The sequence below is a fragment of the Phoca vitulina genome, unplaced genomic scaffold (genome assembly GCF_004348235.1).
Source record: "Phoca vitulina isolate PV1807 unplaced genomic scaffold, GSC_HSeal_1.0 scaffold22, whole genome shotgun sequence".
Classification (NCBI taxonomy): Eukaryota; Metazoa; Chordata; class Mammalia; order Carnivora; family Phocidae; genus Phoca; species Phoca vitulina.
Window position 1 is genome coordinate 4,787,539 of NW_022589725.1, and position 26,660 is coordinate 4,814,198.

General features: G+C 49.3%; 1 protein-coding gene across 1 annotated transcript in view; it reads left to right on the plus strand.

Moving 5' to 3' along the window:
* PTPRT (protein tyrosine phosphatase receptor type T) overlaps window positions 1–26,660 on the plus strand; it is a 1,068,951-nt gene that overhangs the window by 1,017,146 nt on the left and 25,145 nt on the right. Inside the window, exons 24-28 of the mRNA XM_032419927.1 lie at window positions 3,301–3,455; window positions 5,825–5,960; window positions 8,037–8,186; window positions 9,659–9,832; window positions 13,423–13,554. Of these exons, the coding sequence (XP_032275818.1) occupies window positions 3,301–3,455; window positions 5,825–5,960; window positions 8,037–8,186; window positions 9,659–9,832; window positions 13,423–13,554 (747 nt within the window). The remainder of the gene's footprint in view (window positions 1–3,300; window positions 3,456–5,824; window positions 5,961–8,036; window positions 8,187–9,658; window positions 9,833–13,422; window positions 13,555–26,660) is intronic.

The window sequence follows — 26,660 nt, forward strand, 5'->3', positions numbered from 1 at the left end:
ACGAGATTGCAAATTAGATTTATCGTTTAATTCCTATTATAATGATAGCTAACGTTTATTGAGCAATTACTAAAGCAGGTGCTTTTCATTGCATACATGAACTCACTCAATCCAACAACCTCTTGAGGGAGGTACTATTATTACTCCCATCTTACAGGGTAAGAAAATTAGGCACCGAGTATGTGTGTCAGTTGTCCAGAGTTGCCCAGCTGCGAGGTTGATACGGGGCACACTGCTCCTGGTAGCCCCCTCTCCAAGCCAGGTGCTCCTAAAGGCCTGCATCTGCAGACTCAGGCGAAGAGCCAGGAGGGAAGGGCACTTCTCCATGACAACAGGTACATCGACACGGCCTTAGGTTGGGTTCCTTAGAAGCAGAGCCTGAGACAAGGATTTGAGTGCATATGGTGTATCCAGGGACCCCTCTCAAGAGAAACTTATAGGAGAGGGAGGGAAACAGGAGAGAGAAGGGGAGGGACCTGAGCAAGGACAGAGTCTTCAGCAGAGTCTAACCTAGGCCTGATCCATGGGGGCTACCAGAGCAGGACCTGCACCACAGACTTGGCCCCCTTGCCTCGATCAGCTCACTGACTGTGGACCAGCCACTGAGAGGGCACCTCCGGCGCAAGTTGGGTCCTGTCAGCTGAGGGCACCTCTCCAGAAAACGGGAGTCACTAGCAGCCAGCACTCTTACATCTGAGGCCCGGGGACAGAGGCCACAGAAGAGGACCTGGCAGGGCCCCCAACCCGTCTGGCATATATGCAGTTAGTCCAGGGAGTGAGATGAGTAGTGGCGACGTGGGGGCCCATCTTGGGCCCCACACCTGAGCAGGGAGGCCTTAGAGAACTGCAGGCAGGCGCTCGGCAAACACTGCCCAGGTCATTAGCTCAAAATCGGTTCCTGAGCCGGGGATCCAGAAACAATAAACAGAAAGTGGTGTCCACCCTTGAAGAGAGCACAGTCCCATCAGGGAGGGAGGACCCCTGATCCATGACCGCAGTGGAGGTGGTGAGGGCTCAAACAAGGGCTTCCTGGGGCTGAGTTGACCTGGAGAATGGAATGAAAAACTGAGTGTCCCTGAAGCTGTTTCCTCTTCTGCTATTTCAGCTCATCCATGAGGTTCTTCATCTGGGCCTTTGTTCACTCCCACCCGGACTCCTGCCCCAGCTTCCTATGGGGCTCTCTGCCTCTGGTCTCACCCCATCTCGGTTTGGGTTTCTGGGAAGCCGACCCTGAGGCAGGGCTTTGGGTGCGCTTGCTGAAGCTGGAGGAGGAGCTCTGAGAAGGGGAGGAAGAGAGGGAGGTGGGACAGGGCAGCAGCAGGAGCCAAGCGAGGGCGTGCTCTCAGCTGGAGACCAAAGCCAGCTGGATCCCATGGGAGCTCTGGGTCATGAACTCCACCACACAGCTGATCCTGTCTCGAGGCAAAGGAGTCCTCTGTTCCTCCATTAGGATCACGCAACGTCCTGGTATGCCCAGGGCCATCCTGGCTTTAGCACCAAAAGTCCCATGTCCCAGGAAACCCCTCAGTCCTGGGCAGACTCACCAAGTCAGCTGGTCACCCTGCTGTCCCATCAGCCCCTGAATGCCAGCTAGCCACTCCCACCCCCACCCCCAGGGGAAGCGGCTCCTGGCGGCTGAGCAATTCTCTGAAGAAGGGGGGAGCTGTGGGTGTCTGCAGCCAAGACCCAGGAGCTGGGGGTGGGGACCCTGGCCCAGGAAAGGGGATCTGGAAGGGCACCATGAGGACCTTCTGCACTGCCCCCCAACATACCCACTCAACTCCAGGCTGCCCATAGGAGCCAACACAGTCCTCCCAAAATATAAGCGTGGTGATGCCCTTCCCCTTCCGGGCAACCTCCCCGGAGCTCCCCAGCGAGACCCGGTGTGAGAGGCAAGGCCTTCTAGCAGCCAGCACTCCCCCAGTCCCTCCTGGGGGTGCCCTGTTTGTGATTCTGTGCACGTGCCGTGCTAAGTCCTGTCCCCATGCCGTGGCCTGGGCTGCCTCTTGGCCTGTGAGTTCTGCCATCTCTTCCATTGGGCAACACTCAGGCCTCAGGGTCTCGTAGTGACTAGGAGTGCAGACTGTGGAGGCCGACAGCCAGGGTCCAGACTGGGTTATAGCTCACGAGTCATGTGACCTGGTTGTGGTCCTTAACCTGGCTTAGCCTCAATGTCCTCATGCATAAAACAGAGAGAACATAAGGACTGGTAGGAGGATTAAATGAGTTAATACACTGAAATATTCAGAAGAGTAACAGGCATGCAGTGTGTGCTTAATAAATGTTAGCTGTTATTTTCACTCTTAATGTATTTCAAGACTCAGGTCATGCATCACCTCCTCCAGGAAGCCTTCTCTGATTTCTCCTTCCCCAGGTGGGGTTACCTGACGCTTCTTTAAGCACTTTAATAGGATTATCCACTTAGGAGTTCTGCCTCTCCAGCTAGACCATGAGCTGCTCCAGGGACAGGGACTGTGGCTTTTGTTTCTGCCTTCACAGTGCCTAGCACAAGGCTTGGCACAGATAACCCTCGGTGACTCTTCCTTAACTGAAAGAATGATCAAACACTCTTCCTACTTGGTGCTCTCTGCATATCTGTGGGAGATTGCAAGGTAGGAGAAAGTGGGTAGGGGCACCGCATAAGCACGGGCTCCGAGGTGACACCTGACCACAGACTGGGCAGAGAAGTGCCCTTCGCCTGCAGGGTGTCACTGAGGAGTGGTAGGACCGGAGCCCCAGTCCCCACTGCCCCCATCAGTCAGAGAAGCTCTGCTTTTGTTTGTTTTCTGTCTTATAATTCTAAATAAGAATCTAATAGAGGAGTCAGACACTTTTTTTTAAAAATTTGAAAGCCATGGAGACAGTGAGGGAAGCAGACCCCAGTCACTGAAAGGCCTTGTGTTCCACTGGAAATGACTTGAACTTGGTGTTTAAGACCAACCTTTCTCTGAGTCTGTTCTGCTGAATAGAAGTCCTATGACACCCTTGTCAAAAGGACAAACACTGTGGGTGTGTTATAATGCCCCCTTGGGGATGGAGAGTGTACCTGAGCCCACTGAAGGCTCTGAGAAGTCCTGCAGCAAAGCCACACTACCTCTACATTACCTACTTCCACGGCTCCCAGATGCAACGGATCACAGGAGTCACCCTGTGTGGCAGCCCTTGCTCATCCTGGCAGGGTCCTGTCCTCCCTGACGGCAGGGAGGCTGGTTCCTCCGTGCGGCAGCCGTGCTCCCCATGGGTGCTGGGCGGGCATGTGGGGGTGACAGCTGGAGGAACGGAGGCCCTTTCTCTCCTCAGAAAGGCTACCACGAGATCCGGGAGCTCCGCCTGTTCCACTTCACCAGCTGGCCCGACCACGGCGTCCCCTGCTATGCCACCGGCCTCCTGGGCTTTGTGCGCCAGGTCAAGTTCCTGAACCCCCCCGAGGCCGGGCCCATCGTGGTCCACTGCAGGTAAGCGACGGCCTCCAGCTCCAAACAAGGCTGCTTCTGCAGGGCTGCTCTCAGGGAGGGAGACGCAGCCCTTCCAGTGGCCTTTCTTCTTTGCCTTCAAGACTGCCCTGCCTGTCCCCAAGTTCAGCCCAGGTCCCAAGGTCTGCTTGGGACAACAACAACAGCAAAGTAATAGCAGCAGTACCAGTGGGTATCATTACTGTTGCCCTGAAATGGTAAAGCCCCCTGGGGACGTGGGCTCACACTGACAGCGTCTGTTACGTGTGCACTTGGCACACTCCTCATGCAGCCTGGAGGGGTGGGCGTTAGCATCCTTCCCATTCTACAGATGAGAACATCGAGGTGCTGAGAAGGTGGGCCCTTTGCTCGGGTCACGCAGGTGTAAGCCAGCAGTGCTGGGAGTTGACAGGCTTTTCTCCAGTCGCTCTCCCTCGGCCACTTGCCACGGCAGCGGGGCACCTCCGTGGAAGCATGCTGCTCTTCAGTTCTGTTATTTTAAAACTCAATTGCTGGCCTGCAGGGTCCTTAACCGAGAGTAAATGGACAGCGCCAGGCTTCACCTTATTATGGAGAAGAGGTATTTTCAGCTCTGACCTAGAAAGTCACATGGGGAATGACTGGCACGTCTTCCAATCCTAAATGGAGATGAAGTGTCGTGTCAAGGGCATTAAGAATTGGACCAGACCTGAAGGCTAGCTGGCCCACACACTCCTGCCTCCCTCTTCCAGTGTGACCTTGGGCCCAGCCCAGCTTTTCAGACCCTGTGTGTTCTTGACTTATGCCTGCCCTGGTGGTGTCCACGTCAGTCAAGGTCTTGAGTGAAGCCAAGGAGGGACTCCACAAACTGCAGGCATCTCAGGGCCAGCCCCTTGTCACTCGGCATCCATTTACCCTCCCCACGGGAGCAGGTGGGAATTAGAGACCCCATTTCACAGAGGAGGTCACTGAGGGTTGGGAGGTAATAGTCGCCATCAGCCCTGGACTCTCTAAGCATTTTGCGTATATCCTCTGCTTTATAGCTCATGACAGTTCAAGGACAGTAGAACGTTAGCCCCCAAGTCCTGTGTCCCAGAGAGCAGCCAGATAAATTGTCTCCCTTCCTCTGCTCTGGAGTAAGGGAGGAAGGGGGACGATTTATTAGGCTCTCTTTGCACGACGGCTCTATGTCTTTCCTCCAGGGCCAGTCTGCCTAACACGCCTGGCACAGTGGTCCCCACTCCTGGGACCATTCTGAAGATGAAATGTGCTGGCTGCCATATACTCGGTGCCTAGGAGAAGTCCTGACATCTAATAAGCACTTAAAAACGCTACTGTTCTCTGCCTCTAATACTGGTCCGCTCCCTAGACTGTTAATTCTTCAGAGCAGAAACCATGTCTGCTTATCTTCATATCCCCACTCCCAATCCCAGCATCTAGTGCATACTGGGTGCTCAATAAATACTTGTTGAATATAAGTAGCTACAATTTACTGAGAAATTGCAACGCAGCTAGGCGTAGGGCTAGGGGCTATGCCTAGCTTTACATGCACGGGGCTCTTTCAGCATCATTTCGTGCAATGTACATGTATTGTGCTATCAATGCTACAGGGTGGGTCTCTTTATTATCATCAGCCTCATTTCATGGTTGCAGTTACTGAAACCCAGAAAGGTTAAGTCGTTTACCCAAGGTCACACAGCTAGTAAGTGGTTAAGCCAGGATTGGGTTCCATGGGTCTGACCCCAAGTATGATAAGCTCAGTTGTTACGTGAGGCTGAAATACAGCTCAAGTCCTCAAGAGAACCCGGCAGGGAGGCAGGTTATATGTGTGAGGTTTACGGGCACCAGGCAGGTTATTCACCCATGGTGGATCCAAGATTCAAAACCAGGTCAGGATGCTTGTTTCCCCTAACACAGATGGAGGAGGAGACTTCAGGAAGACGCCAATGAGTAGCTGTTTGTGCTCCCTCCTAGACCCCGGGGTCTCGCTTTTCTCACCTGTAAAATGGGGTGAGAAACTTCCCAACCACCTCGCAAGGGAGTCAATAGGTAATGTTTGTAAAAGCACTTAGAACAATGTCTGGTACTTTGTAAGCATTAAGTGAGTCCTTGCTAAATGAGGACAACAAAAGTAAGCAGGTTCTGCTAAAAGAGCCCCCAGTGCAAGCATTGCTCTCCCATTTTACAGAAGAGAAAGCTGAGGCTCCAAGTTCACTTGCTTGCTCAGAGTCTCCCAGCAGCACTAGGATTCAGACTGTTGTGTCTGACCTCTGCAGCCTGCTGCCTCTTTGCAGGGTCCTTGGGACAGGGCTGAGTGGTTGGGGGGGCGGGGAGCCTCGCCTGGGCTAGTCCCTCCCCGAGATCCCTAACACAGACACTGTCCTCTCTTCCAGTGCGGGAGCCGGAAGGACTGGCTGCTTCATCGCCATCGACACCATGCTCGACATGGCCGAGAACGAAGGGGTAGTGGACATATTCAACTGTGTGCGTGAGCTCCGGGCCCAGAGGGTCAACCTGGTGCAGACAGAGGTAAGTCCTGGGGGACTGAGCTGGGCAGCCAGCTGCAGCCCTGGCCAAGGAGAAGCAGGGTAGAACAGACACCCATGGGTGGGGGCATCCTATAGAGAGAGACCTGGAGTGGGAGAAAGGGAGGGAGGGAATACATGGCTTGTTACAGTGGGGACACAGTAGAAGCTAGGACACTGCTGCCAGCCCTGAGGTCCCACAGGGCAAGCACTTGCACCAGTGGGGAGCGGTGGTGAGTTCCCTGGCTCTGAGGGCATCCAAGCAGGGACCGAATGGCAACTTTCAAGGATTCTTTGAATAGTATTCCTGCCTTGGTGGAAGGAGAAGACTGTGTGCCAAGCATTGCTTCAGTCCCTGCCAGAATGACTTCATCAACAAAATTATTGAGTACTTGGGCTGGGTTCTAGGGATTCCAAAAGACGTAACACATAGCCCCTGCCCTTGAGGGAAAAGCAGACCTTCACGCATCCCTCCATCTAGGTAGAGAGCCCAAGACCCGAGGGAGATGGGAGGAGTTCATCTTTATTGTGGAGCACCTACTATGTGCCAGGCATCACGCTAGGTCCTTTATATTCAGGATATTATTTGTATTCCTCACAACAAGCCTGTGGGGTGGCTCCTACTAGTATCCCCATTTTACAGATAAAGGGTCCCTACGTCCCCACAGAGGTGGACAGTGGTGGAACCTGGGTCCATGTGACCCCAAGGCCCATGCACTTTTCCCTGAACCGTACTCTCTTGTTAGGCAGCCTTTTCTGCCTACGCTACTCCTCAAAGCCATGGCTTGTTCTTATAACAAGCCCATCGTCTGGTTCTAGGCAAGCCTGTGGGTGCCCAGGCAGTCAGCTAGGGCAGATAAGGAGCTACATCCATCATCAGTCCTGCAAAGGCAAGTTTTGGCTTTGGGCCTGGCCAGTCAGTGCCGGCTCCGCAGAGAATCCCCTCGCTTACAAGCGTATGCACATAGGAGCCCGCTGTGGGCTCTGAGCCAACTCCCGCAGGCAAACGTCTAGACTTGGTGAGGCTGCAAGAAAGACGAGTGGCTGCCTTCTCTGTTCCCAGGTTTGTGCTTGCAGAAGACAGGCTCACTGGCTGGCGCTAGACACAGGGTCCCTGCTGTCTGGTGCAGAGACAGACATTCAGATAGATCATCATAATCATCTGGATAAGTGTTTGATGTAGAGATGGGCCAAGAGAACAGTCACTCAACAAACGTTTGTTAAGGGCCTGGGAGCAATAGCAACAGCTTCCACCTGGTGCATTTGCAGAAGACTTTCCAGAGGGAATGAAGCAATGGGGGCCATAGCAAAGGGGGCACGGGGTTCCAGGGGAAGAGAACAGCAGGTGCAAAGGACACAGGTGGCAGGGGGGCCCAGGGTTCAGGAGCAGACCCTGAGACAAGGAGCTGAGGGCATGTGGTTTATTGGTGAGGTGATCCCAAGACTCACTGGTTGGAAAGCAAAGAGAAGGAAAGAAAGCCAGTCTGTGTGACACTGCTAAGGGGTTTTGCAAGCTGTTTCACCCTGTGGACACCTGGAGCCCAAGCCTGCTGGGAGCTCTGAGGTAGTATGGAACATGCCCTCCCAAATATCCTACCTGGGAGAGAAGGAGCTTAGGTATTTCTGCCCCAGCTCTCCGGCTGACACTGCTTGAGGGCTCCTTCCTGGAGTGCTGACTCTTCAGCCCTGCTGGCTCGCCCTAGCCCCAGTGTGCTCCTGGGACTAGAAGAAATCCCTCAGCCTGAATCTCAGGTGCTTGCAGTAAGCAGCCTTCAAGGTAGAGGTGAAAGCTCACAGAGGCAGGCACCAAGAGCCCGTGCTGCAGCAGTTCCAGAAGTTTCTAACTGTCATCAGTGACTACACTGTTGAGTCTTACAGTGTAGTCTCACCCTTGCTCAGGCGATCACGAAGAAACAGGGAAACTTGGCCCTTCAGGGTTTTGGAGAGGAAGCTGTGATTCTGCGATCTAAATCCTGCGCATCCTTCACCGCCATGGGATTACGTTTGGGCGACACACGCCCAGGCCGCTCTTCTTCTCACCCAGAACCCTATCTCTCCTCTCCTCTCCGTGGGTTGGCAGGAGCAATATGTGTTCGTGCACGACGCCATCCTGGAAGCATGCCTCTGCGGCAACACAGCCATCCCCGTATGCGAGTTCCGCTCTCTCTACTACAACATCAGCAGGCTGGACCCCCAGACCAACTCCAGCCAGATCAAAGACGAATTTCAGGTATGGGCAAGTCCCGGGCTCGGTGACCCAGCCAACTACTGAGCACATTCGTGGGGTTTTCTTTGCGAGAATGGGTAAGCCTAGTGCTTCCAATGTCAGCTGCGTTGGGCAGCTACAGAATGAATTCCAGAACATTCGGTGCACAGCCACGAGCAACTATTAACCAGTCACTCGGTGACTGCTGACACGTTTTTAATTGTGATCATGTGTTTAAACTAACTTAGTTCTAGTCTAGTCCTAGTTGTGGGTGGAGACAAGTTTCTAAACATAGGTGTGTCTCATGCTCCGCCGTCCCTAAAGGGACTCGGGTTTTCTTGCCATTTCTGTACAATTAGAGTGTATTGGTCCTAGATCCTCACTACTCAAAGTGGGGTCTGGAGACCAGCACCATCAGCTTCACCTGGGAGTTCATCAGGACTGTAGAATCCTGGGTCCCACCCATATCTACTGAACAAGAATGTGCAGTATAACAAGATCTCCGGATTATTTGTCTGCACGTTAAACTTTCAGAAGCACCATCCCAGAGCTGAGCTCAGCTCAGGCATGGCAGATCTGCACCTTGCAGCCCATGTAGCCAGAATGGTGGCACCTTTGGTCTGGAGGCCTGGACATATATCACTGAGTAAGCCAAGAATCCAGCCTGTTGTCCTGAGGTCTGTGCCAGGGTCATCCCTGGGCGACAGGAGCTGAGAACCAGGCAGCCGGAAGCAAGGAAGTTTCAGGAATTGAGGGGCAAGGGCTCGGTCCATGATTCCATGGGCAGATCCCCCAGCCAGACCAGATCCCCCATGCTCCCTCAAACGGAAGCTTTATTGATTGGGACGGGAGACCAGTGCAGCATGGGGGAAAGATGGAGGCCACAGCCCCCTCCTGGGTGCACAGAGCATCTGGTCTCCTGGCTGGACAGTTCAGCTCTGGCCCCACACTTGCAAGACTCACTCTGCAGAACATAGCCCTGAAATTTTCCAGATGCCTAGATCTTGCCCCCCTGGGGATCTCTCACCCATCCTGAGCAGCTCGTTCCAAAAACCACTTTCTCTGAGAGGAGCATTGGGGAAATCCTTTCCCTCCTTCCATGACACTTCAAGGGATGCATGACACTCATTAGAGATTCCCCACCCCCACCCCCTGACCTCCTGGCTGGCCCACCCTTTACAGAGATGAGTAGGTTGACAGGTGTTGGCAGCCCGTTTCTGCTCTGCACGTGGGCGTGCCGCCCTGCGGCCTTGGCATCATGGGGGTGTCACACAGCCCCAACAGGAGCTCTCAGCTCCCAGGGCATGGAGCAGCCAACAGGAGACGGCAGCATATCACACAGGAGAACAAGTCCTGGGGGTGGGGGGGCGGGGACTGGAGGGCCAAGCTTGGAGGACAGAGATAGGATGGGGTAGGCTGAGTTTGAACCTCGCTGTCTGCTGTGTTTGAGGCAACCGCCTAAGCAGTGCCTACCTATCTGTCTTTGCGCCCTACAGACCCTCAACATCGTGACTCCCCGAGTCCGGCCCGAGGACTGCAGCATCGGGCTCCTGCCCCGGAATCACGATAAGAACCGGAGCATGGATGTCCTGCCTCTAGACCGCTGCCTGCCCTTCCTTATCTCGGTGGATGGGGAACCCAGCAACTACGTCAACGCCGCTCTGATGGACGTAAGCTGAGCCCTGGCTGGCACTCACTGGGAAGTTCTCTGGGGTGGAGATGGCTGGAGCCCAGGGCACTGACACTCCACACCACCACCCCCAGACAGCCTCTCCTGGCTTCTCATCTTCTGGCCCCAAGGACCGTTGCTCCCCCTGAAGGCTCTGGTCCAAACCTATACACAGGCTGTGTTCTTGGCTCTGTGCTCCCATAAGCTTGGAAAGAATGGACCAAAAGCATAAAGTGCGTGTCCATGACAGTACGGCACAGGCCTGCCCAGTCCCCCCTCCTGCTCCCTAGAGAGCTGACTTCCGGCCTTCCGTTCAGTTCAGGAAACATTCTGTATGCCAGGCCTTGGCCTGAGCCCTGGGAATGCAAGATGGTACAGACATAGGTTCTGCCCTCGGGGAGCTCCCAGGCAGGTTCCCAGATAACCCCTGTGCAGAGGCAAGAATGAGACTGGCAGGTAGTAGGTGATCAGTAAGTGGTTACTGGACAAGTGATGGGATGTGGCAAAGGGGGCACAGAAGGGGACAGGCCATGTTCCTGACTATTCCGTCAGGGGCACTGTCTCGTGCTTTCTCAGCATCAAGCCCAAGAAGGGCACTCCCACCCTGACCTGGTTTAGGAGTCATGACCCCAATGAGGAGGTCATGTCCTTGCCCCAGTGAGTCCTTGCTCCTGACTCCTAGGCTTCCCCACTGGGTCCTTCAGCTCCTTCCCGTGGTCATCCCTCCACCTCCTGGATGTAGAGACGTTTGCAGCAGGAAGGAGCCATGGATCATCTGGTCTCATCCTTGTACTTTTCAGCAAAGGAAACTGAGGCCAGAAAGAGGAAGAGACTTGCTCAAGGTCATCCCCAGAAAGCTAGTGGCAGAGCCAGAACCCAGAACTCACTCTAGATTAATTCCGTGGGCCTCCCCACAGTTTGTGCAATCCAGGAAAACACAGACATCTTGCCTCCCGAGGCTCAGGACCAAGAATACCATTGCCTGATTGGAAATAAGCCCTTCCAGGTTCCCTTCCCCACTCATGTCCAAGGTCACGTCCATCCAGCCCACGTGGACTTCCCATCTCCCCCAGAACAGGCAGGAATGTGCAGTGCCCTCTCTTGGGGTCAGAGCCAACTACTTCTCTGACCTCTGATCCTCCTGAAACTCTCCCCAAGGGCCCTTGGTGTTGGAGGCAGAGAAGTGATGGGAGCTCAATGCCTATCAGCTGTGTCGGGGCCTGCCCTGGCCTCTGTCCACAGGGGGAGTCCTCCATGGACTCCCTCCTATGGGTCCCAAAGCAGGGAGCTTTGTCCTGGTCAGATCAAATAGCTAGAGGTGGAGGGGAAACCTCTGGCTTTAGCTTAGAGCCCTCCAAGATCAATGTGTGCATGTACGTGTATGTGTGCATGTAGGTGTGTGTGTGCACATGTGTGTGGGGGGGGGGGGGCAAGAGAGGGGGCCTGGGGGTGTAATCACACTTCCAAGTTCCTCATTGCTTTTTCTCCCACTTGTCCCAACTCCCTCTCCCTGGCTTCCTCATCTATGCAGGGAGCAAACATGCTTCTGGCCTCGACTTAGTAGGTTAGATGCTGCCTGGAGCCAAATGCCTTCTGCCAAGCTCTGGTGCTGATTGTGTTCTCTTTGTCCACAGGGCATTTCTCCAGTGAGCCATCACTGGGCCTTTGCCTTTCTTACAAAAAGAAAAAAGTCCTTATCTGTATTCCAGTTCAGTCTGTGCATTATCTGGTAACCATAGCAGCTTTGCTCCTAGCAGAAAAATATGAAGTCCTCTGGGTTAATTTTTAATGTTTCCCCTGGTAAAGGATGATGTTATCCATGAAATGGATTGCTGGCTGATCCCTGAAACCCAGCAGGAGCGCGGATCTTGAACATATTTTCAGATAAGGCTTTGTCAGGCATGCTGGTCTAATAGAGCATTTATCACAGAGACAGAGAGAAAGGAAAGAGAACTAACATTCAGTGAGTGTTGGGCACCATGTCAGGACCTGGGACTTATCCTGATTCATTCTGTATTTGGGTATTACTGTCCCCACTTTCTGGATGAAATACTGAGGCTCAGAGTATTTGCATGACTGTCTCCAGGTTGACTAGCTCAGAAAGGGTGAAGCCCAGGGTCCGGATTCTGTCTTTTGACTCTTAAAATCTAGATTCTTTTCCATGTCTAGAAATGGCTCAAAGACCTGCTATCTGCAGCTGGAGTTTGGGTTTTGGAGAAACTATTCTGCCCCCCCAGCCCCACCCCCGCCCTTTGACCATTCCACTGGCCAGGAGAAGGCCCTTGGAAGATGGGACCCTGGTGTCTGCATGACATCCACAGTCACAAGGCATCAAGAAATCATTTATGTAATATGGTTGGCAGGGTCTTTTGCCTGGGTCTTCCCCTGGTTTGGATGGGCAAGCCCCTCTTTCCTCCCCATCTTCCTGCTGCCACAGGGCCCGTCTCTCAAGAAAGCTTGTTAAGAAGATAGGCTGTGGACAATCTCCAGTTTCATGGGCCACTAAAGGAGAAGCCCTCCAATCTTTCCAAACACCTTCTCACAAGATACTGTAATAAATAGGGCCTCGCCAAAGCTTCCCACGTAGCCCAGACTCTCACAAGCTATTTTCTGTGGGCCTCAGTTTCCCTGTCTAACATGGAACTGAGTATATTCATTTGCTTGCTGGACCTGTACTGGGGGTCTCATGTGTCAGCCACAGCAATGGTGCCAAGGATGAAGAACCACGTCAGGGATGCTTCTGTCCTGCCAGTGGGCTCACAGCCCAGTTCATGCGTCCTGGTCTTTTCAAATACAAATCTCATTCACTCTGCATGACAACCATCCCAGAATGGGAGTTGCGATTCCCATTTTCCAGATTAGAAAGATCTAATAACTTGCCAGGGCTTAGCACCAAAAAAACGGGGGGAGGCACTCTACAAATGATGCTCGGATGGATGGATGGATGGATGGATGCAGGGATGGACGGATGGATAGGCGGGTGGATGACTGATAACCTACAAGTCAGAGAGCTGGATTTGAACCCCAGGTCTGCCTGACGCTAAAACCTGAGCACCTTCCACTGCCCATTGCCTCACAGCACACCGTGCCCACCTTCTGACAGGCCACTTCCGCCCTCGTTCTGGCCTTGGAGCGGGAGTGAGCCTCCTGCAACAGAAGCCCCTTCAGGAGGCTCTCTGCCTTGGGCCGAGTCAAGCCCTCCTCCAGCACTGTGGGCACAGGAACACAGATATCCCCAATGTCCCAGGAGGTGCTTCGGGCAGCAAAGCAGCAAATCTGCATCCAGAATCTTTCATTTCATATTGTAATAATGATTATTTGCTGAGCTCCACAACATAAATAATTTATGTGGATAATCCCCAGCCGGGTGACACTTTGCTAATGAAATGTCTTAGTTTAGAGGAGAATGAGTTCGTTATGAGAAGGCCCCCTCGGCCACTGGGGGCACCCACAGACGACAGAACAGGTAGGTGTCTTGTGCAATCTGTTCGGCAGGCTCAGGGGGCCTCTGGCAGCCATGCAAGCCTCCTCCCCGTCAGAACATCACTGCTGGGTGTGTCCTTCATGAAGCCTGTGTCATTCCTTTGTCAGAGCCACAAGCAGCCTGCTGCCTTCGTGGTCACCCAGCATCCTCTACCCAACACTGTGGCAGACTTCTGGAGACTGGTGTTCGACTACAACTGTTCCTCCGTGGTGATGCTGAATGAGATGGACACTGCCCAGGTAGGAGGGGCCCGGCCTCCACCCAGGTGCCCGGGTGCGTTCGGGCGGCCATGCCCGAGAGTTGGAGGGAGAGCGTGAGGGTCAGCGTAGTGCTTCCTCCACCTAACCGAGCTGCCTGCGCATGGGCACTGGCTGGCTGCCAGCACCAGACCAGCCCGTCCTGCTGCCAGCAGAGGCTGGGGGGTCTCTTGCCAGACCCCGCCACCCCCGACCCCGCACTCTCTCACTTCCAGCAATGACTCTCCCTGCTTGTGGGCTTTGCCCAGCCCTCCTCCCCAGTCTGGGGCCAGATTCTGTTGCTTCATCCGCCAGGCACTGATGAGGGTCTTGCTCCAAATCCCACTGAGCACACTGAGTCCAGGGGCTCAGAGAGCCTCCCCAGCTCTGAGCATCTCCAGCCCTGCAGAAGAGCCTGAGGCCTGGCCACACCCCCACCCAGCCTACCCCCTCGGAGATGCAGCCCGCACCGACAGAGCTGGGGCTTGAACCGTGGGCCCTTTGCCCACTGGCCACCCCGAGGATCCTGGCGTCATCACAGATGACCCTTGTGTCCAGGCAGGCTTCATGCCTTAGCCCCCCAGGGTCTGACAGCTCCAAGCATCATGTGCCTACAGCACATCCCAGTACTCAGGACACGTGTCATGGGAAAGCTGCTGGCACCTGCGCCCCCCATGGCAGGACAGCCATTCCTGGGTGGAAAAAGTGGGAATGTCCTTCCGGTGTTTGAAAAGTGGTGTCTTGAAAGAAACTCAGGGTACCTCAGTGCACTCCTGTGTGCATGCTGGCCTTGTGCAGGAATAAAATAAAATGGATCTGAGCTGTGGTCTCAGCCCTGCAGGAGCTCACAGTCTTGCTACAGAGACAGATGAGCAAATTGTCCCAACCTCGTGTGGCAGTGCTGTAATAGAGGTCAGCCGCGAAGTGCTGTGCTGGCCGGGAACAGGGAGCAATTAATTCTGCCCAGAGGGTGAGGGAAGACTTCAAAAAGAAGGTGACTTTGGCCTTGAAGAAGGCAGCAGAGGTTTGGGGGTGTGGGGCTGAGGGAGCTGGGAAAAGGCCCTCCGAGCAGAGGGAACAGGAGGGCAAAGGCAAGGTGGTGTGAATGTGTGTGGCTTGTTTGCAGAAGAGCTGGGGTTGCGGTGGGGCCGGGGCTGGGGTCTCTCGGGAGCAGAGGAGGGGGTGAGGCTGGAAAATGCAGCAGGGTGCTGCTTGCATGGGGCTGCCTATGTGGGCTACAGAGTTTGGGCCTTGACCTGCAGCACGGTAGGTGTCAGACGCTTACTTTGTAAGCAGCAGAACCCTTTCTTCGAATAAAGCTCTCATGCAGGTGCCGTATAGGGAACAGGTCTAATCAAGAGCTGCTCATGGTGAAGCCACCTGGGGTGGGGGTTAAGCTCCCTCCAGACTGGTCTTCTGCCCCCACCCAGTGCCTCTTGGAGAGTCAGGACTCTGGGTGGCTTTGTGAACTCCCAGGCTTCCTAGGAGCACTGTGAGACAGCACTTGCAGTCCGAGGAGGAGAGATACGGCAGCGTGTAAGCCGAGGTGTGGCTGAGTTCCCATTAGAAAGCCGCGTCTGGGGACCAATGAGGAGAAGAAGCTGCAGGGAAACCTGCCAGCCAGGAGACAGCAGAGGAGGATGTTGCAAATGCACAGAAAAGAGAGGTGGGGGTCTGAACTGAGTTGGTGACTGGCAGGTGGGACGGTGGGGCTGGGATGTGGAAGCTGGGCTTCCAGATCCAAGTCCACAGTTTTGGGGAGCAGTTGGATGCAGGAGGTGAATGAGAAGGAGAAGTTGCAGATGGTGGCAGGGGCCCAGGTCTGGGCAGTCAGGCGTCTGGGAGGAGGCGGGAGGAGGCGGGGGGGTGGGGGGATGGGGGGAGCTGGAGTGCCCAGTGGGACGCTCAAGGGAGAGATGTGCGGGAGAGATGCACTTATTCTTCAGCCATATTTGTGGAGTATCTGTTACCCACCAGGAGCTATTCTAGGTGTTTGGAACGTGTTGTGAATAAGAGCAAGCAAAACAGCAGACTCCCATCTCTGCTGCAACTTCTGTTCTAAAGTGGAGGAGACAGTGAATAACAAACACCCTATAATGTACTTAATTATATGTTAGAAGGTGATGAGTATATGGAAAAAACTACGAGGGCAGGGTAAGGAAGATTGGAAGGCGGGTTTGGGGCCTGGAATACAATTGTGATAGAGGGATCAAGGCAGGCCCTATTGAGGAGGTCACGTAGAAGCGTATTTTTGAAGGAAGGGAGAGAACGAGCCGTGTGACCGTCTCCAGGAAGAGCAGCACAGGGAGAAAGGACAAACCACACCAACACTTTATAGTGTAGTGAAGTCATGCCTGGCACGTTTCAGGAACAGCACAGAGGCCACTGTGACTGGAACAGAGTGGAAGTGGGAACAACAGCAGCAGGTGACCCAGAGACATGGCAGGGCCAGGTGATGGAGGGCCTTGGGGGTCATAGGAAGAACTTGAGGTTTTACTCTGAGAGAAGAAGGGAGCCACTGACAAGTTTTTGAGGAGAGGAGTGACATACTTTGACATTTTTTTTTTAAAAAAAGTATCCCTCTGGCTACTGCGTTGAAAATAGACTGTTGGTGCAGGAAGGGGGGGAGGGTGTTTGCTAAGGGAGGGAGCAGACAGGATGGAGAGGAGGAGGCTTCTGCAGTCATCCCAGGTGACAAGTGATGGCTGCTTGAACCCGGGGTTGGCAATGGAGTGGATTCTGCATATATCCCGACCAAATACCTGACAGACTGAATAGGGAGTGTGAGAGAAAAAAGGTGACTCCAAGATTTGGGGCTCAAACGGTAGATGACTGGAATCCGAGATAACCATGAAATTAAATGGATTCCCATAAAACAAAGACCCCTGTGGAGTTCCAGACTCAGAAGGCACAGCCGTCCTATTCCTTTGCCTAAAAAAGTAAAACCGTGAACTCTGCTCCACGAGCCCCTGAGTGAAGTAGAGTCTGTGAAAGCCTGTTTGCTGTTCACCTTTTCCAGAATCCCTTTTTGCAAAACCAGAGCTCAGGCACGGAGGAAGAGTCTCCAAGAACCTCACTTTGGGACATAGAGATAAGCCGGGGTCAAGGTCATTGGCTCTAGCTCCCCCTTCCAGGGTGGGTCTTGGATAAACGAAGATTTCTCAGCCCCAGATGTTGGTACAGCCTTTGAGAATTGATTTCCCTAGATGCAAAAACATCAGGCTCAGAAGAGCCGTGGGGTTGGCTGCCATATGCTGCTGGCAAGCGTCCCCTAAAATCGGCAGATGAATAGAGCACTTATTGATATAAATATCATCACCACAACAGCTGGGTGCCTTGTGAAAATAAACAATGACACCACGTGAGCGTCAGAAAAGCCGCCCTCAGCACCTGGAAGGGCGGTTCTTTGAAGTGGTATCAGCATTTGCCCGCCAGCGTGCCCATGCCAGGACAGCCTCGGGTCTGCACAGATGGGTCTGCCCTAGGGCCTGAGCATCAGCAGAGGACCGGTGCCACATCCTGTGGTTTGACCGGGGACCAAACCTATCCGGGCTCGTGTTGAGGGTTGTGGCAGGACTACCTGTAAGTTGCCGCAAAGTAAGGTGGAGGAGATGCTGAGACCTCCCCGAGTGCCTTATTTTCCTGCACTGCTCGGAATCCTATACTGCATCATTCAGTCAGCTGTCCCCGGCCACAGATACTCTCCCATTCTCCACAGTGGCTTCTGTTCAAAGGTAATTCCAAGCAGTGGGGGCTGAAGATAAAGACTCTGAAGGCCACTACAGGTATTCAACCTTAGAAATTTTTTTTTTTTTTTTAGATCTTTAGGACTCTAAGGCCTGTGATCAGATTAGTGGGGCAATATCCTAGAACCACAACATCCAGTAAATGGCACTGTGGTTTCCAGTGGGCACCTCAGAAAGAACCTTTCCAGTCACACCCAATAGCACTGACGCAAGATCCCTTCCATCCTCGTGGGCTCTATGGATAGCCCAGAGTCCATGGGGAACAGACTTGAAAAAGGAGCCTTCTTCATGGTCATGCCACACCCACCATATTGTTTAGACACCTCAGGAGATCCTCTGTGCCAGCCGTGGGGTGGGGCTGTGCAGTAGGCAGAATCATGTCCCCCCACTCCCAAAGATGTCCACATCCTTGTCTCTCAACCGGCGAATGTGTTGTCTTACAGAGTAGAAGGGACTTTGCAGATGTAAATTTAAGGATGCTGAGATGTGTACATTGTCCTGGGTTATCCAGGTGGGCCCAATATTAGGGTCCTAGTAAGAGGGATGCAGAAAGATCAGAGTCAGTGGTGTTGGAAGCAGACCATGGGGTGATGGAAGCAGAAAGTGGAGAGATACGGCCACAGGCCAAGGAATGCTGGCCGCCTCTCAAACTGGAGAAGATGAGGAATGGATTGTCCCCTGCAGACTCCAGAAAGGAACACAGACACCTTGGCTGACACTTTGATTTTAAGCCTTTAATACTCATTTCAGATTTCTGACCTCCAGATAATAAATTTGTGTTACATTAAGCCACCACATTTGTGGTGATTTGTTGCATCAGCCATAGAAAACTAATATAGGCAATAAAACTGAAAACAGGAATTCAGACCCAGAGGTACAGGGCATCAGTGTCAGTGCAGGGTGTGAGGCTGAAATCCTGGGAACATCCTGAGTCAGCAGTGTTGGACTAGAAAGTGGTTCAAGCTGGAGAAATCCATGTCTGAATCAGAGTCCTTCAGGAACCATGAGAGAGCAAGATGGGGAGAGCCAAGGAGAAGGCAGATGTCCACCTCACCAAACACAGGACTCTTGTGGACCCAGAAGGAGGTCTTTTAAAGTCAAGGTGCCTGCTTTCTGGGTTGCATTCAATCCTTCAGTCATCAACATGCGTCAGTTGAGAACCTTCCATGCACAAGGCACAGACCAGACATCGCACAGGACAAAAGAGGCACAAAAAACCCACAGTCCCCATGGTGCAGACATTGTAGTGAAGTCATATCTACCTGCCAGACTCCCTTTGGCATCAATCGGGATGGAATCATCTTCAGCTGGAACCATCTCAACCAAGACCCCCGAGTGGCAGGAAGAAGCTGACCAGGAAGCAGAAGGGATGGAAGAGCCAGTGTCCAGGCAGCATGTCACATTGCTCCCGAGCTCTGTGGGCAGCTCTGGAAGAATCCAGTAGATGACCACCACACATCACCCCACCAGCCTGGAATCAGGTTTGGGGTCAATGAGACCCAGTGTCACTTTGGCTGTCTCCACACAGTAAGTGCTAGGTCTTTAGGATTCCTTGAATATCCTACGCATTGATTACACTGGCTCTGCTTGCAGCATCCCTGAGTTTCTCAATGTTTCACTTGTCACTCATTCTTGGGAGGACACGTTATTTTGCTTATTATCTTAGAGATTTTATCATCTATATGTTCTCCAAGCACCTTTGATATTTCCCAGGTCCTTCCTCCATAGACCTATTTTAGAAACTTTTATTTTCTGAACTGTATTTACTAATTAATCATTTGTTAGTTTTACTTGTATATTTTTTCCACGAACATAACTACCCCAATGAATTTCTGATTGGCAGACAGAGCTAACATGAGAGGGTCTAATTCCAGCCCAAAGCCAGAGATTCGGTGTCCTCCACTCCACGACAACAATGTGATTCCCTTAGGCTTTCAAAGATGTTGGCAATATCTCATTGGCTTCTCCTGCCAACTTTATGGACCCCACTTTGGAAATCACTGATCTGCCTGGAGTCCATTTCCCCTCATTTTGCACATCAGAAAGCTGAGGTCCAGGCAGGAAAAAGGATTTATCCAAAGCCCCATAACCCATCACTGACTTGGGCCCAAGGCCCTCTGCTAGGGATTGTGAAGATTTTGGTCACCATTTAAATAATAGGATTTCCAGGGCCCTCGTGCCTGATAGTCCCTGACTGGTACCTGGGTATATGGAGCAGGAAGGAATGTGCTTTGGTTTAAAACAAACAAGAGCTCTATAAAAACTGAGTCACCCAGTTCTGAGGCTCCCACCGTGGAAAGTCTGAGAGTTCAGGTGATGCTAGGCCAGGTAGAAAGGTGAGGGAGGATGAGACCAAGAACAGTGCATTCCCATGGAACTTCTAGAAGTGAGAGAGGCAAGCAGGTCTGTCATCCTCCCAGGACAAAAGCAGGGGTGATGTTTCAGGGATGTCTTTTGTTGTCATTGTGCCTGCAAGGGAAATAGCAAACATCGATATCCCCATTTTTATCTCGGCTTGTGAAAACAGCCTAACATGCTGGGAAAACCCACAGAACACCCAAGTCTATGTCTCCGAGAGCCTCAAGTCTGACTTTGCAAGGGGCTGTGTTTCTGTTCCAGTGGGAGTAACAGTAGAATAAGAAGTCTGGGCCTGTGAGACCTGACTTCAAGTTCTAGCCCTGCCACCTACTTGCTACCTTAAGCCAGTTTCATAACTTGTACCAAGTCTCAGTGTGATCATCTATTAAATTCATGAAACCCAGAGGTCAGCTAAGTTCACTCTGTCCTTGAAGATTTCATTGAAATGGGCTCTGTTTCCTCTTCCCCATCCTGTGGCCAAGTCCATTGTCTACCCCACAGATTTCTGGGAATTGCAAGGGAGTCCTGTTTGCATGTATACTTCCCAGTTCCTGCTTGGGCCTTACTGGAGGCAAGGTGGGATTGGAATCCCAGTAATGCCCATGACCAAAGGTTGATTATTGCATATCCTCATTGTTAACCCCCCCACCTTGCCTCCTCACCCTTGGCATGTGGCAGCACATCTCCCCTCTCCCCACTCTGTTGCCCAAACCACTTCCTGCCTCTACCTCTCTTCCCATGCCTCTCCTAGTGATGCCACCTTCTACGCAAAAGTTGTGCCTTTCTTAAGCTGTACAGTTGCACTCTTTTTTAACATACAGTGTTACATATAGTGAACATGCACTACTGTATTAGTTTGGTATTTATAATATAGCAGTTCAGCAAGACCATAGGTTACTCGGTGCTCATCAAGTTTGTGCACTCCCAATCCCCTTCACCTTTTTCACCCAACCCTCACCCACCTCCCCTCTGGTAACCATCACTTTGTTCTGTATAGTTAAGGGTCTGTTTTTTGGTTTGTCTCTTTTTTACTCCATTGCTCCTTTGTTCTGTGCCTTAAATTCCACATATGAATGAAATCATATGGTATTTGTCTTTCTCTGACTTATTTCGCTTAGCATTATACTCTCTAGATCCATCCATGTTGTTGCAAATGGAAGGATTTCATTCTTTTTTATGTGTGAATAATATTCCATATATATACTACTACTTTATCCATGCATCTATGGATGGAGATGTAGGCAGCTTCCATAATCTGGCTATTATAATTAATGCTTAATAAACATCAGGTGCATGTATCCCTTTGAATTATTTTTTTTATTCTTTGGGTAAATACCCAATAGTGCAATTACTGAATCATAGGGTAGTTCTATTTTTAACATTTTGAGGAACCTCCATACTGTTTTCCACAGTGGCTGCACCAGTTTGCATTCCCACCAGTACTGCATGTGGGTTCATTTTTCTCCACATCCTTGCCAACACCTGTTATTTCTTATGTTTTTGGTTTTAGCCATTTTGACAGGTGTGAGGTGATATCTCATTGTGCTTTTTATTTCATTTCCCTGATGATAAGTGATGTTGAACATCTTTTTATGTGTCTGTTAGCCCTCTGAATGTCTTCTTTGGAGAAATGTCTGTTATGTCTTCTGCCCACTTTTAATTGGATTGTTTTTGGTGTTGAGTTGTATAAAGTCTTTATATATTTTGGATACTAACCTTTTATCAGATAGGTCATTTGCAACTATCTTCTCCCATTCAGCAGATTGACTTTTGGTTTTGACTGTTGGTTGTTTCCCTTGCTGTGCAGAAGCTCTTTATTTTGATGTAGTCCCAATAGTTTATTTTTGCTTTTGTTTCCCTTACCTCGGGAGACATATCTAGAAAGATATTGTTATGGTTGATGTCAGAGAAATTACTTCTTGTGTTCTCTTCTAGGATTTTTATGGTTTCAGGTCTCACATTCAGGTCTTTGATCAAATTAGAAGTTAGTTTTTGTCTATGGTGTAAGAAAGTGGTCCAGTTTCATTCTTTTGCATGTTGCTGTCGAGTTTTCCTGATACCATTTCTGAAGAGACTGCCTTTTTGCCGTTGGATATTCTTTCCTTTGTTAAAGATTAATTGACCATATAATTGTGGGCTTATTTCTGGATTTTCTGTTCTGTTTCATTGATCTACATGTCTGTTTTTGTACCAGTACCATACTGTTTTGATTACTACAGTTGTTTAATGTAACCTGAAGTCTGGAGTTGTGATGCCTCCAGCTTTGCTCTGCTTTTTCAAGATTACTTTGGCTATTCAGGATCCTTTGTGGGTTCCATAAAATTTTAGGATTATTCTAGTTCTCTGAAAACTGCTATTGGTATTTTGATAGGGATTGCATTAAATGTGTTCATTGCTTTGGGTACTATAGACATTTTAACAATATTGGTTCTTTCAGTCCATGAGCACAGAATATCTTTCCATTTCTTTGTGTCATCTTCAATTTCTTTCGTGAGTATTTTATAGTTTTCAGAGGACATGTCTTTAACCTCTTTGGTTAGGTTCATTCCTAGGTATCTTATTATTTTGGGTGCTATTGTAAATGGGATTTTCTTAATTTGCTTTCTGCTGCTTCATTATTGGCGTATAGAAATGTAACAGATTTCTGTCATTGATTTTGTATCCTGTGACTTTACTGAATTCATTTATCAGTTCTAATAGTTTTTTTTTAATTCAATTAGCCAGTGCATAGTAGTATATCATTAGTTCTAATAGTTTTTATGGTGAAGTCTTTTGGCTTTTCTTATATATAGTATCATGTCACCTGCAAATAATGAAATTTTTACTTCTTCCTTACCAATTTAGATAGCTTGCTGTAGCTAGGACTTCTAGTACACTGCTGAATAAAAGTAGTGAGAGTGGGGAAAAAAAAGTGGTCAGAGTAGACCTCCTTCTCGTGTTCCTGAACTTAGTGGAAAAGCTCTCAGGTTTTCCCCATTTAAAATGATGTTAGCTGTGAGTTTTTCATATAAGGCCTTTATTATGTTGAGATTTGTTCCCTCTAAATCTACTTTGTTGAGGATTTTTATCATGAATGGATATTGTACTTTATCAAATGTTTTTTTCTGCATCTATTTAAATAATCATATGGTTCTTATCCTTTCTCTTATTAATATGATATATCACATTCATTGATTTGCAAATATTAAACCACCCTTGCATCCTGGGAATAAATCCCACCTGATTTTTGTGAATGATTTTTTTAGTGTATTGTTAAATTCAGTTTGCTAGGATTTTGTTGAGGATTTTTGCATCTGTGTTAATCAGGGATATTGGCCTGTAGTTCTCTTTTTTTGTGGTGTCTTCATTTGCTTTTGGTATCAGGGTAATGCCAGCCTTATAGAATGAATTTGGAAGTTTTCCATCCTTTTCTACTTTTTGGAATAGTTTGAGAATAGGTCTTAACTCTTCTCAAAATGTTTGGTACAATTCACTGTGAGAGCATCTGGTCCTGGGCTTTTGTTTGTTGGGAGTTTTTTGATTACTGGTTCAATTTTCTGGCTGGTAATTGGTCTGTTCAAATTATCTGTTTGTTCCTGTTTCAGTTTTGGTAGTTTACATGTTTCTAGGAATTTATCCATTTCTTCTACATTGTTCAATCTGTTGGCATATAATTTTTCATCATAGTCTCTTACAGTCCTTTGTATTTCTGTGGTGTTGTTATTTCTCCTCTTTTGCTTCTAATTTTGTTTGAGTCTTTTTTTTTTTTTTCCTTTTGATGAGTCTGGCTAGATGTTTATCAATTTTGTTGATCTTTTCAAAGAACCAGCTTCTGGTTTCATTTTTTTAGTTTCTGTATCATGTATTTCCACTCTAATCCTTTTATGATTTCCTTCCTTCTGCTAGTTTGGGGTTTTGTTTTTTCTTCTTTTTCTAGCTCCTTTAGGTTGTAAGGTTGGGTTATTTCTTTGAGATTTTTCTTGCTTCTTGAGGTAGGTATGTATTTTCATGAACTTCCCTCTTAGAATATAGCTTTTGCTGCATCCCAAGGGTTTTGGGCTGTTATGTTTTCATTTTTGTTTCCGTGTACTTTTTTATTTGTTCTTTGATTTCTTGGTTAAACCATTCATTGTTTAGTAGCATGTTATGTAACCTCCATGTTTTTGTGGTCTTTCCAGATTTTTACTTACGGTTGATTTCTAGTTTCATAGCATTGTGGTCAGAAAAGATGCATGGTATGACTTTGATCTTTTTAAATTTGTTGAGGCTTGTTTTGTGGGCTAATATGTGATCTATTGTGGAGGATGTTCCGTGTGCACTTGAAAAGAATGTATATTCTGCTGTTTTAGAATAAAATGTTCTGAATATATCTGTTAGAGACATCTGGTCTAGTGTGTCATTCAAACCCCCTCTTTGCTTGTTCATTTTCTGTTTGGATGATCTGTCCATTGATACAAGTGGGGTGTTAAAGTCCCCTAGTATTACTGTATTATTATCAATTAGTTCCTTTATGTTTGTTATTGTTTTATGTTATTTGGGTGGTCCCATGTTGGGTGCATATATATATATCTTCTTGTTGGATTGTCCCCTTTATTATTATATAGTGCTCTTCTTTGTCTCTTTTTGTTTTAAAGTCTATTTTGTCTGATATAAGGATGGCTACCCTGGCTTTCTTTGACACCCATTTGCATGATAGATGTTTCTCCATCCCCTCACTTTCAATCTGTAGGTGTCTTGAGGACTAAAATGAGTCTCTTGTAGGCAGCATACAGATGGGTCTTCTTTCTTTATCCATTCCACCACGCTTTGTCTTTTGATTGGAGCATTAATCCATGTATAGTCAAAGTGATTATTGATATATATGTATGTATTGCCATTTTGTATTTGTTTTGTGGTTGGTTTTGTAGATTTTTTCTGTTTCTTTCTTCCCTGGCTCTCTTCTCTCACAATAAGTTGCTTTCTTTATGATATATTTGGATTCCCTTCTCTTTATTTTTTGCATATCTATTACTGCTTTTTGATTTTTGATTTGTGGTTATCATTAGGTTTATATATGACATCTTCTACATATAACAGTCTATATTAAGGTGATGGTTGTTTAAGTTTGAACACATTCTTTACCCCTCTCCTCCCCACATTGTAGGTTATGGTGTCATACTTTACATCCTTTCATTTTGTGAGTCATTTGACGGATTTTTACAGATATACTTATTTTTACTGCTTTTGTGCTTCCTAATTTTCTTACTCTTACTTATGGTTTCTCCTTTCCACTCAATGAGTCCCCTTTAACATTTCTTTAGGGCTGATTTAGTGGTCATGAACTCCTTTAGCTTTGGTTTGTCTGGGAAATATTTCTCTCTCTTTCTGTCTGAATGATAGCCTTGCTGGATAGAGTATTCTGGGTGGCAGGTTTTTCCATTCAGCACTTTGAATATATTATGCCACTCTCTTCTGGCATGCTAAGTTTCTGTTGAAAAATCTGCTAGCTTTATGGGTCTTCCCTTGTAAGTTACTTCTTTTGTCTTGCTGCTTTATCACTACTTTTTGTTGTTTTAATTACTAGGTGTCTTGGTGTGGTCCTCCTTGGGTTGATTTTGTTGGGGGATCTCTGTGCCTCCTGGGTCTGGGTATCTGTTTCCTTCCCCAGATGAAGGAAGTTTTTAGCTAGTATTTCTTCAAATAAATTTTCTGCACCCTTTTCTCTCTTCTTCTGTTGTCCCTGTTATTAAGTTTGATGGAGTTGCTGAGTTCCCTAAGTCTGTTTTTACTTTGTATAATTTTTTCTCCCACCTGCTCAGCTTGATTACTTTCCATGACTCTGTCTTCCAGGTCACTAATTCTTTCTTCTGCTTCCTCTAGCCTGTATTTATTCCATCTAGTATATTTTTAGTTTCATTTATTGTGTTCTTCACCTCTGATTTGTTCTTTTTTTTATCTCATTGTTAAGGGCCTCACGGATGTCCTCCACTCTTTTCTCAAGTCCAGTGAGTATCTTTATGACCTTTACTTCAAATTCTCTATCAGGCATACTACCTATCTCTGTTTCACTTAGGTCTCTTCCTGTGGTTTTGTCCTTTTTCATTTGGGACATACTCCTCTGTTTCCTAATTTTGTCTGCCTCTTTATGTTAGGAAAGTCAGCTACATCTCTTATTCTTGAAAGTAGTGGGCAGGGCGAGCACTTTTAACAAGGTGGCACTGGTCCTTTGCCAGAGGGAATGTGTCTCCACTGCTGAGACTGGGGCCAATCCACAAAGCACACACAGGCAGGGCACACCACAGTACCCACAAGTTGTGGGCACTGGTTCTTTTCCACAGAGGATGAGCCACTGCTGCTGGGACCAGGGTGGCTGGGGCTGTTGCACAAAGTGTGCATGGGTGGGGCATACAGTTTTAACAAGGTGCATATGTCCTCTGCAGGAGGTGACCAGCTTCCACCATTGCTGCCAAGACTGAGGCCTTGCAAAGCAGTCAGTCAGTCAGAAGACATGGTGCTGGCAAGATTTGCAGGGTCTTCTCACTCTGGAAAGGCCAGATCTGCCAAAGCACAGGGGAGCAGGGCTTGGTGTAAGCAAGTTAGGTAGTTAATGTGGGTGCTGTGCTGGTTCCCACAGGTGGCCATGTGTTTATGCTGGGGGGAGGGGTGGAGGAGGGAAATGACACCTGCCAGCTCCTTCGTTCCCGGAGGGGTCTCCCTGCGAACCCCACTCCTCTGGGACATGCTCTGAGTAAATAACACTCCAACCCATAGGCCCCTGGCATTTTCAAACTGCTGCTTCTAGGCTGGATCTCTGTGGGCTGTCTCTTTAAGCCTGGGGACTCAGCTTCCTAACATCCTCTGGGCTTTCCCAGAGCCAAGCCTGCTGGTTTTTAAAATTCCAGGCTTTAAGTCACCCTAATTGTAAGAACTCAGAAAATTCAGTTTGGTTTCCCGGCCAGATGCTATGAGGATTCACCTTCCCCATGCCGGCTCCCTGTTGGGATAGTTTGTTTCTCTCCCCTCTCCTCACCCATAGCTTCCTCCCAA